This window comes from Cololabis saira, chromosome 10 (genome assembly GCF_033807715.1).
Source record: "Cololabis saira isolate AMF1-May2022 chromosome 10, fColSai1.1, whole genome shotgun sequence".
Taxonomy (NCBI): Eukaryota; Metazoa; Chordata; class Actinopteri; order Beloniformes; family Belonidae; genus Cololabis; species Cololabis saira.
Genome location: NC_084596.1, coordinates 22,993,477 through 23,005,143, shown reverse-complemented (window position 1 = coordinate 23,005,143; position 11,667 = coordinate 22,993,477). Strand labels below are relative to the sequence as shown.

Genomic DNA, 11,667 nt, shown 5'->3' with positions numbered 1-11,667 from the left:
GTGTCCCTTGTTTATTTTTCAGGGAGTTGGCAACCCTACTGCCGACACCTTATGGTGAATGACGGGAAATGTAACAAAACCGTATTGAATAAACCTAAAAGTAAACAAAATATCAAGAACGATGAAGTTTCAACTACACAACCAGCATAAACAAATATGTGCTCAAAAGTGATCATCAAACGGGTTGTATTTGTAGGAATGGTGAATTTGAAGTATGAATGGTTCCCGGCGGGCAGTGCGCCTGCGCGGCTGCGCGGGGCTTGCTGGGAGTTGTAGTTCCGACGTCAGCTTCGCTTCCGTGTAGCATTACGTTAGATGGGAGAATCTGCTCTGCAAAGACAAACATATGTAAAATTATTGATCAGGTAGGGCGAACAGTCTCTCGATTATATGACTTGTCGACCACAGTTAGGATGAACTCATTGACTTTGGCTATCACGTCTTTTTCTGTAATTTTTACAGCTGTGGGGAGGGTGAAAAAAAAAATCCGCTCTTCCGTGGCGATACATTTCCTTTTGTTCGGCTAGCTTATGTGCAGAAATGCAGAAGCCACTTTCCATTGAAATGTTTCTCCTGTTACTGTAAACACTTGGCGGGTTTCATAACGCTCGTCTCTCAGCTTGTTTATTTGCAGACAGACTGGGGATTTAAGTTTTCGACGGCAGTCGAGGCGCTGGTGTTTATTCTGGCTGCTTTGGCGAAGTTGCATGTTTATTAAGCGTGTAGTTAGCTGTGTAAATATGTGACTAGTGCAGTCGCCTCAGCACCGAGATGCGTGTTTACATCCGGTAATTCGGGTTAGTTGGCTTCCCTGCATGGCTGTGGTGGATTTATCTGAGGGAAACGAAACCTACTAGAGCAGGGGTCGGCAACCCAAAATGTTTTAGATCCATATTGGACCAAAAACACAAAAAACAAATATGTCTGGAGCCGCAAAAAATGAAGTCTTGTCTCAGCCTTAGAATGATGACAACACATGCTGCATGTTTCTATATTAGTTATAACTGGGGGAGATTTTTTTTTCATTATGCACTTCGAGAAAAAATTCGAAATGTTGAGAAAAAGGCGAAATGTCGAGATTAATGTTGAAGTACAATCTCAAGAAAAAAGTCGAAATGTTGAGAGAAAAGTCAAAATGTTGACAAAAAAGTTAAACTGATGAATAAAAAAATTGGAATGTCGAGAAAAAAGTATAAATTTCGAGAAAAAAGTCGAAATGTCAAGATTAATGTTGAAGTACAACCTTGAGAAAAAAGTCGAAATGTCGAGAAAAAAGTCGAAATTTTGAGAAAAAAGTCTAAATTTTGAGATTAAAAAGGAAAGGAAAAAGGAAGGAAAAAAGAAGAAAAAAATAGAAAAAAAGAAGAAAAAAACAAAGTCGAACAAAGTCGAAATGTTGAGAAAAAGGCGAAAAGTCGAGATTAATGTTGAAGTACAATCTTGAGAAAAAAGTCGAAATGTCGAGAAAAAAGTCTAAATTTTGAGATTAAAAAGGAAAGGAAAAAGGAAGAAAAAAAGTAAAAAAGAAGAAAAAGAAAAGAAAAAAGGAAAAGAAGAAAAAAGAAATAAAAAGAGAGAAAAAAGAAAAAAAAAAGGAAAAAAATGGTCAAACATTTTTGAAAAAGCTCCAGGAGCCACTAGGGCGGCGCTAAAGAGCCGCATGCGGCTCTGGAGCCGCGAGTTGCCGACCCCTGTACTAGAGTAACAGGCTGTGTTTTTGCTTACATGGTTTTAATGTACATCTACTAACCGAGCTGTCTTGTGTCTCCCAGGGTTGTATGAATTTATGGAAATATGTCGAAGAAGCGAGGCAGGTAGGCTCAATCAGATCATTCAACTCCTTTAAACTCTGCAGCATAGTGTCATATTTTTTTTATTACAACTTCTGGATGTCATTAAACATTTTTAACAGTTATATACTTGATACTTTTTTTTTAACATATATTTAGAAGACAATAACAAAAACAGCATTTTTCCTTAATAATATTATGCATTTACTTCATTAGTTTAGTTTAGTTTAGTTTATTTTCAGTCATGACACACACAAAAAAAGAATAAAAATGACAACATGAAAACGAATACACTGTTCAAAGAAAACATTACAAAAAAGTTTCCAATATACAAATAAACAAATAACATCTAGACCGAAAAAGGGGTAGGCTGAAGCAAAGCTTATTATTTGCCTACCCTCAAAAAGATTAATTAAATTAATGAAATAAAAGCAAGTAAGAGAAAGACTGCCAGTAAAATAAATTGCCTCCATCGGGATAACAAAAATTCCTCAAGAAATAAAAAAGATTTTTAAAATAAAGGTGCAGTCTACATGTTACCTTCATCCTTAAAAAATCAAAGCAAATCACCAATTAAATAAATACCCAAATCACATCACCACTCATTAATTTAATATAAGGACATCATCCTTCTTTTCAATGTTTTTTTAAATAAGGTTAAGGTTCTACATAATTTCAAATCCCTATCTAATTTATTCCATACATCCACCGCTGCCACTGTAGCATCTCAGTTTGGTGTTGGTTCTGATTGTTGATTTCCTGTATCTGCTCTCCCCTCTGAGGTTGTAATGGCTTTGTCTTAAATTGAACATATTTTGAAAACAGTCTGGCAGCATGTTATTGTTGATTTTGAACATAAGCTGTGCAGTTTTGAAGTCCACCAGTTCATTGAATTTAAGCTCATTTGAATCTATAAATAATTGGTTGGTTGAGTGCTTGTATCCATATTCATTCTATATTGTACCAATGATCTGCTTGTACAGTTTCCAATTTTTAAACTAATCACTGCAGAAATCAACTTCGAAATGACAGCACCCACACTGAAATATCCTTATTTAAAATGGTATTACAGTTCAGTATTGATATAAAGCTCTGGACAGGAAAAGGACACGTTGACAGACAGGATCCGGGGCTGGGTGATTGAAGCCGGGCTACGCATGTCGTTGTGTGTAGGAAATCACAGCCAACCACTTTTAAGTGTGTCACTGCCGTAGTGACTGAAGTAGGACAGAAACATGAAGTTATAGTTATAGGAAAAAATGGTCTGATTTTAAACTACAAGGTTGAGGGAGAAAAACAGCTTGTCTAGCCTTTTGTGTAAGATAATTAATTATAACACAGGCATACAAATATGTATGCACACATACAGTATGTTTGTGTGTGATTTAGGAATTACAGCCACTTCAAGTGAAGTACCTCCATTTTCAGTAGTATTTATACATTTGACTGAAAAGAAGTTAATTAGCCAGGTGCAGTCCATTCCCTCATTATTTAAAGAAAATAAAGCAGATAAAAGGTCTGGAGCTGATACCAGGTGTTGAGTTGGCATTTGGCAGCTGCGTGACTGAAGCTACCAATATGAAGGTCAAGGTCAATCTCTAAAAAAACACCTTAACATCAACATGGCAAGAATACTCTGGAATATCGTCAAAATATTAAATTAAGAGCACCTTAGTGAATGAGGATTTACAACAAGATGCAAACCACTGGTAATATTTAAGAACAGGAAAGACAGATTAGACGTTGTCTGAAAACATGTACAGAAAACTTACCATGTTCTAGGTACTAGGAAGAGAAAAGTGTGAAGAAGGAAAGAAACAGCTCATGATCCAAAGCGGACCATGTCATATGTCAAACACAGTGGAGGAAGTGTTATGGTATGGGCATGTTTGGCTGGCTCTCTGCTCACATTCAACCAAATGATACAAAATTGTTGAATTGTTAAACGATTAATAGGACAATACACTGAAGCTTGATAATGACTCTAAAGAACCTGTGAAAGCAACTTAAGACTTTGAAAACAATGGAAGGGAATAGTCTTCAATGTTCAAGTCGGTCGCTTGATCACAAGCCAAAGGAGCATCATTGTTGTTACTGAAGGCAGAAAGGTCCAAAAACAATCTTGCAAAGCATCTCCAGGGAGAAAACTCACAATTTGTGATGTCCATGGCCTCCGGACTTCAGGCAGTTACTAACTGTAAAGGATTTTCATCAAAGTATTTAATATGATGGGTAAATTTACAGTTATGTCACTTTGTCCAAATATTGAGCCCTTCATAATGGAGGTAATCTGTTTTAAAATGGCTGTAATTCTTAAATTTGTAAATGCCATATTTTTATGAAACCTCTTTAATTCTAGACTTTGACCACATATTGATAGTTTAATTTCATATGCATTGTGGTGGCAAAATCATAAAACTGTAATTGTCCACTTATGCCTAATTGTACACACACAAACGCACACACACATATGCATATTGTTGTACAAAGATCATAGGCAGGTATGACGAAAAGCTGTAAAGTTGGAATGTTTCCAAAGATATAAAAGATATTTATTTGTATCACTTCACAAAATGCAAAGTAAAATCTGTATAAAAAATTAACATTTGGTGGGACCACCCTTTGGCTTCAAAACAGCATCAGTTCTTCTGGGAGCTCAGCAGGTGGGTTGTTCCAGACGTCTTGGAGAACTAACAACATATCTTCTGTGGATATAGGCTGCCTTAAATCCTTCCCTCTCTCATGTTATCCCAGACAAACTCGATTGTAAGATCAGAGAAGTAAGCGTCACGTGTCTTTCGTCTGATGCACAACATTTCTGTACCCAACCAAAGTGTCAACGGTCCTCAGCATTACATTAATTTTTTGTGTTTCTTTAAAAGAAATCCTGGGAGAGACCTTGCTCGTGCAGTATGACCCTCTTGTCTCTTCTTGCTGTGTTCAGTTTAGCTATGTGTATATCTTCCACGACAACACTTGGTCGCCGAGTTTGGCTGTTCATCAGTCCGTTTTAAGCCTCCTACTCAGCTACGCGCCGTGCTGGCAACCTGGGCTCCTGTGACAGCCTGGACTCGTTAGAGGGGATGTGCCCTCCGCCCCCTGACCTGGTCTGGGGTACGGCTCGGCTGGTGGATCTGGTGTGTGGGCCGGTCGCTTGGGGGGGTCTCCTGGGGGGGTGGTGTGGTGATTAGTCGCTAACTGGGCAATTCTTTGGCGTTTCAGGGGGTGACATGTGGCTGGCCTGTGTTGGCTGTCATTCCATCATGCGTAGGTGGTGAACCGGCGGGGGGGGGTGGCCATCCTGGCCCCTCTGGATTTGGTTGTGTCGCTCTGGTTTTTCCTTCCTCCCTCTCGCCTTCTTTGCCATTTTCTTTTCCCTTTGTCTGATTGGCAGTAGATAGGCAGCAGGAGTGGTGGTGCTGCCGCTGCTGCCGGGCTGTGTGGAGCGAGAGTCTGCTGGGTTGATTGCCCTTGGTTGGGCTCTTGCCATGGATGGGGGCACGATGGCCTTGGGAGCCTAGGGTGTGGGACAACCTTGCTTTGGCCCTGGCCTCTGGTGGCAGTGGTACAGAATTGGGGAGGTGGGCGTTCTGCAGCCGCAGGTCCCCCCTGGTCTTTGTGTTCATTTTGGTCAGCAGTGGTTTTTGTTGTTGTTGGAACTCTCCCATGATTGCTATTTTGCCCAGTCTCTTTGTTATTGTTGAATCATGACCTTAATTGAGGAAAATTAGGCCTGCAGTGCTTTAGATGTTATTCTTTTGTGTTTCTTTTGGTCTTGGAGTTATTTTGGAAGGCCAGATTCTGGGAAGGTTATCCACTGTACCATGTTTTTATCCATTTGTGGATAATGGCGTTCACTGTAGGTTGCTGGAGTCTGAAAGCCTTAGAAAAGGCTTTGTAACCCTTTCCAGATTGATAGATGTGGCTGACTTTGTTTCTCATTTGTTCTTGAATTTCTTTTGATTGAGGTATGGTGAGTCACATTTTGAGATGTTTTAGGCTAAAGCCTGAGTTATGGTTCTGCGTCAAAACGACGCCGTGCCTACGCAGTAGGGTACGCGTCGACACGTACCACACGCCGTCACTGACGTGTACCTCCTGAAAATTTAAACTACACGTTGAGGCGACGCAGACCAAACGCAGACCGAGAGGGCTGTGATTGGTTTGCTTGGAAGCAACGCATTTCTGGTTTCCGGTTAGAAGCAGTCGTGAACTTTTTTTCTTTTTTTGTTTTGGTTTTGGTTTATTGCACAATAGTTGTCCTTATCTCTTTGATTCACTGTGACCGGAAAAGTCGGATAAACCATTCAGGAAAAGATTGCGACCTAGCGGTCGCGGGGGGTACTGCACCGCAGCGAAATTGAGTGACGGAGAAGTCCGAAGGGTTCACGACGGCGTAGGCACGACATCGATTTGACGCAGAACCATAATTCGGGCTTAAGCCGCCACCGTGACGCCGTCGTGAACCCTTCGGACTTCTCCGTCACTCAATTTCGCCGCAGTGCAGTACCCCCCGCGACCGCTAGGTTGCGATCTTTTCCTGAATGGTTTATCCGACTTTTCCTGTCACAGTGAATCAAAGAGATAAGGACAACTATTGTGCAAAAAACCAAAACAAAAAAAAATCACACATACACGAAGAAAAGACCGCTGAAAGTTCACGACTGCTTCAAACCGGAAACCGGAAATGCGTTGCTACCAAGCAAACCAATCACAGCCCTCTCGGTCTGCGTCGCCTCGACGCGTAGTTACAATTTTTGGGAGGTACGCGTCAGTGACGGCGTCAGTGACGGCGTCAGTGACGGCGTCAGTGACGGCGTCAGTGACGGCGTCAGTGACGGCGTGTGGTACGTGTTGACGCGTACCCTATGGCGTAGGCACGGTGTCGTTTTGACGCAGAACCATAACTCAGCCTTAATTCATGATGTCAGACAGGTTCTATTTAAGAGACTTCTTGATTCTGCAGGTCTGGGTGTGGCCAATGAAATTGAACTCATCTTTCCCCAAAAAAGTGGTTAATAACAGTTATTACTTTTTCCAAATAGGTTGGTTTGACCCGTCCCCCAATTGATTTAATTATTTTAAGAACTAAAAAACAGCCTCCTACACAGCAGTTTCTGTTTGGATTAAAGACTGTGTTTCAGCCTACATATGAACTTGAAATGAGCAACTGTTTGGTATAATTGTTTAATTAAGCATCTAACTCTGAGCCCATAAAATCCCTGCCTCTACAAGTGTATGAAGAAGAATTGATGATGTTGGAAGGGCCAATCTTGGCCAAATCAAATATGTGGTTGCTCACTTTGCATTTTTAAAATTAATATAAGTAAACAAAAAACATTTTTTTAAAGCACTATTCCCCCCTGTGATTGTTGCATTTCTTCACACCTTCATAATACTGCATAATACACAAGCCAAATGGCCAGGACCTAAGAGATTAGAGACCGGTCCGATACATTTCTTTGTGATAATGCACGTATAAGGAAATGGAAAAACAAGATATATATACTTCTTTTATTTTTAATTATGTCAGTTTTGGTCCTCCATACAGCAGACTCAGGTTTAACAAATAAAATGAAATGCTCAAAGCCAACTGGGTTTTTTTTGCTAAATGCTTTGATAAAACAGTTTATTTTCAGCCCTCACATGCAAAACGCTCTTTGTACTTATGACCAGCAACTCTAGTTAATTATAATCCCAATTTTTAACATTTTGTTTTTGTCTCCCATTGTTACTGAGTAGCTGTGCGTGCGTGCGTGCGTGCGTGCGTGCGTGCGTGCGTGCGTGCGTGCGTGCGTGCGTGCGTGCGTGCGTGCGTGCGTGCGTGCGTGCGTGCGTGCGTGCGTGCGTGCGTGCGTGCGTGCGTGCGTGCGTGCGTGCGTGCGTGCGTGCGTGCGTGCGTGCGTGCGTGCGTGCGTGCAGACACAACGCTAAGAAGGAAGAGAAATTCTGATCGTGGTGGAAGTTATCAATACAATTGTGTTTTAATAATTAGGATTGGAGCCTGATGAAGGTTTTACTCCTAATTTCAACCAAAGCTGTAGCGAAAGACTTTCCATCCACACACTTTCAAAGTAGCCTAAGGGTATCTGTTGCTTCACAAAAATTAATATTTAATATCTAACCAATTAAATATATAGGGCTTTTAGTGATTAGAGTTAAAGCTTTACCCCTCTACTGCAAACTCAATCATTCAACTGATTAATTAGTTAACCTCTATTCTATGTTTATGTGACATCTTATTAATCTTCACTGTTTAGGGGCAATAATAGGAATTCTGCATGCTGGCTGGTTTTGTGAAGGCATGTTGTTCTGTTGTTTCTCTTCAGTGAAGGGTATATTCAAATGTTTATTTCACATGTACTGACACCATTTCAATTGTTATAATAGGAAACGGAGCATTGGAGAGCTGAGTGAAAGCTCAGCATCGACCTTAAGCCCAGACCCTGACAATCTCCTGGGCCGCAGGATCCAGCACACCTGGAGGGAGAAGGGAAACGTGACCAAGTGGAAAGGCACCGTTCTGGAGCGCCTAGCTGTGAACAGCTCCCTCTATATGGTCAAATATGACGGCTTCGATTGTGTCTACGGCATTGAGATCTTCAAAGACAACCGGGTATCTAACCTGCAGGTTTTGTCAGAGAAAGTCGGTGAGTTTAAGATCTTTCTCTGCTCATGGACATGATTTAGATCTGCTGAGTGTTGAAGTCTGTGTTTAAAAAAAAAAACAATCTCTGGACAGACTTGATCATGTCTGCATTGTGTCACCATCCACATCAAGTTGAAATGAAGCAACATTGTTTATCATTGATCAATTTCATTAGGCACCTAAAAATGGTCAGATGATCCTTGTCAACAGTTGTGTGAATCAAGTCAAAGAAATGTTTAAAAACAGTGTTCCTCAAAGAAAGATTCAACGATATTTGCATATTTCTCCTTCTACATCGCATAAAATCATTAAACTATTCAACAAATTCTACAAATTTCAGTGCATAAAGTGTAAGGGTGCAGCAGGTGTAAACTCTGATATCCAGCTGACTTTGCTGAATCAAAAACCATCACTCAGCAACAGCTAATATAACCGCATAGGCAAGCACTGCAATGTGGAGTTGCATTTAGAGAGGCATTTGAGACATCATGTGCAAATTAAACATACTTGATATAAAGTTGTCAGGCAATGTGTCTTCTTCTTCTCCTCACAGTAAACAATAAAATTAAGGTTCCTCCTGGGGCAGAGGAGCTGGTGGGACGAGCAGTGGAGCATCTGTTTGAGAAGGAGGATGGGGAGAAAAATGAGTGGCGAGGTATGGTGTTGTCCCGAGCCCCCATCATGACCCACTGGTATTATATCACCTACGAGAAGGACCCAGTGCTGTACATGTACCAGCTTTGGGATGATTATAAGGATGGAGACCTGCGCGTCCTGCCGGAGTCAGGTACGGTAATGAAAGCTTAAATGCCAGTATGCATAAAACTGTCAATGATTTATGTTTCAGCTTTCTCCCAGAGACGTGGGAGGGCGAGGACAAAACAGGACAAATTTACATAGCAAAACACTTCAGTATCTCTGTGTTGCTCTTTTTCTCTTGAATATTTGGTGCAGTATTTCTGCTTGGTGCAACAGTGAGACTGTATAGTAAAATAGTATCTTGAAGAGATAAATGTCCATGGAATTAGAAAAGACACCTTGTTCAAGGTTGTTAAACCTTTCCCAGAAAACAGGAAAATGCATTTTACGTATGGCACTTAGGGCTGGGCGATATATCGAGATTTTAATATATATCGATATATTTTCAAACACGATATGGTACGAGACAATATTGTTTATATCGATTTGAAAAAATAAAATAAATATATATATATATATTTTTTTTTTTAATGATTTTGATATAGCTTATTTTGTGACGAATTGACTTGAATGTTTTATTTGAGATTTGCACAAATGTTTTGTTATTTGCACAACTGTCAACCTCAGTGGAAAAGTCTGCCTGTTACTGTCTACATTGTATTAATTGCACAGGGTATTTTAATTTAATTGTTATGCAGGAAAGGGATATTTGTTTTATTTTATTCAAGAAGCTTTTTTTATTCTATATATGCAGGCAGTTTATTTTTATTTCATTTGTTTTATACATTTTGATATTGTGCAGACCTCTGTTAATAAAGGAACCTGTGTGACATTTGGCACGAGGCTTTGTATTAAAACTGACTCTTTTTTTAAGGGTTTGCCTCAGAAAAAAATGAAGCTAACAGAGATGCTAACAGAGATGCTATGCTATAATGCTTTGGGGGAAACCCCAATTAGGGCACAGAAAAAATATCGAGATATATATCGAGTATCGCCATTTAGCTAGAAAATATCGAGATATGACTTTTGGTCCATATCGCCCAGCCCTAATGGCACTTACTGCAAAAACTGTTTATAACATGTATTTATTAGTTACAGACAGTGGCCTTATTCTGTCATTTGGTGTGTGTTGGTCATCCAGAGAATAAACATCTGCTGCCTGCAGACAGGAAGCCGGGTGAAGAGCCAGAGAGCCTCGTGGGTAAACAGGTAGAGTACGTCACAGATAACGGTCTGAAGAGGACGGGCTTGGTCATCTACCAGGTCCCCGCCAAGCCCACTGTATACTACATAAAATATGACGATGACGTCCACATCCATGTCTACGATCTGGTGAAGTCCACCTAGTACTGACTGTCGAGTTTCAGCTTCAGATAGTGGCTCATATTTGTTCTGACCAGTCGTTACCTGTTAAAGTGTTAAAGATTTTAAATTTCCTCCCGTGGGAGGCAATGTGCCCATCACCAAGAGCCCTCTCTTTTTTTTTTCCTGATCATTTTGGTTTGTTTTATTTCTCTTGCCTCCGGGGGGTTCATTCACTCTAGCATAAGAAGACATCATCATTTTTATTTTTTTTATTATTCTCAGTTTCAATTTTAACTTAATATATGAATATTCAGTCTTCTTCCGCCTTTCTGATTACGTGTCAGAAAGGTTGGCGTTCATGTCAAGCTGTTTCAAACTGTGTTTGTTGCTGCGCACTATTTATGTGGTTCAAATTGGCTACCCACACTGTTTCGTATTTTGGACTGGCGTCTTCATTTACCAAAAAATATATATATATTGTTCATTGTGATCCTAAATATGTTTTTTTTTTTTTTTTCTGTAAATATGAGACATTTTTATGAACATAAAACAAAAGTGCGTGACATTTATTTTGTCTTTGTTATCTCTGAGTGCCGTTTGTCTGGACGGGGATGTTTGTTCTGTCGTGTCCCATCATACATGCAAGATGCACATTTACTAAATTTAACCAAAATGGTTAAAACATCAGTGAAGAGATTCCGAGTTGACTACTGTTTCTCCAGTGAAGCAAGAAGGGAATTAAGTGTTGTATTACGAGAGTCTTTTTTGATGTAATCATCTCATCTCCAGTTTCATGAATTCAGCTCAATATTGCTGATGTAGAAGAACAAAACAGCATTGGGATTCGAGCATTTTCAGGCCCACTGCTGATCTAATTTCACATTACCTAACAGATCATGAAATGCTTCTCCTTGCACAGTTAGATGAACTAAAAGAAAAGGCGTCTCTTCTCATCGTTCAGAATTCACTGAGTACATAAACACATGAAATGACCTTATATACTCCACTTATTTAATCAGAATTCTTTCTTACATTAGATGTATAATAATATCCATTCATCCATTTTCTAAACACGTTTTATCCTTTTACAGGGTCACGGATGTATAATATTAATATAAAATAAATATATTTACAAAATGTAGTGAAAATGTACTCAATAGCAGATGCTTTTTATTTTGCATTTGCATCGGCTGAACTGTTTGTAACTTAGTGAAAAATATCTAA

The 11,667-nt window shown here is 39.8% G+C and overlaps 1 protein-coding gene across 3 annotated transcripts; it reads left to right on the top strand.

Annotated features, from left to right (window-relative positions):
* Positions 1–281: 281 nt before the first annotated feature.
* On the top strand, positions 282–11,012 carry LOC133452633 (spindlin-Z-like). 3 transcript variants are annotated; one of them, XM_061732092.1, is made up of 5 exons: positions 282–365; positions 1,773–1,814; positions 8,181–8,440; positions 8,993–9,226; positions 10,280–11,012. In XM_061732092.1, the coding sequence occupies exons 2-5, from the start codon at positions 1,795–1,797 to the stop codon at positions 10,483–10,485; spliced, it is 720 nt and encodes a 239-aa protein (XP_061588076.1). In that variant the 5' UTR covers positions 282–365; positions 1,773–1,794; the 3' UTR covers positions 10,486–11,012. The 3 variants fall into 3 exon arrangements, with proteins under 3 accessions (XP_061588076.1, XP_061588074.1, XP_061588075.1); XM_061732091.1 differs by having other exon boundaries at positions 288–365; positions 1,773–1,810; XM_061732090.1 differs by lacking the exon at positions 1,773–1,814 and having other exon boundaries at positions 284–365.
* Positions 11,013–11,667: the final 655 nt, after the last annotated feature.

What these genes read in the sequence shown, in the direction of transcription:
- LOC133452633 (XM_061732090.1), top strand. Translation starts at nt 316, where the DNA reads ATGGGAGAATCTGCTCTGCAAAGACAAACATATGTAAAATTATTGATC. An exon ending in GGTTTTGTCAGAGAAAGTCG is followed by an intron (nt 8,441 to 8,992) that starts GTGAGTTTAAGA and finishes TTCTCCTCACAG; the next exon opens with TAAACAATAAAATTAAGGTT. An exon ending in GCGCGTCCTGCCGGAGTCAG is followed by an intron (nt 9,227 to 10,279) that starts GTACGGTAATGA and finishes TTGGTCATCCAG; the next exon opens with AGAATAAACATCTGCTGCCT.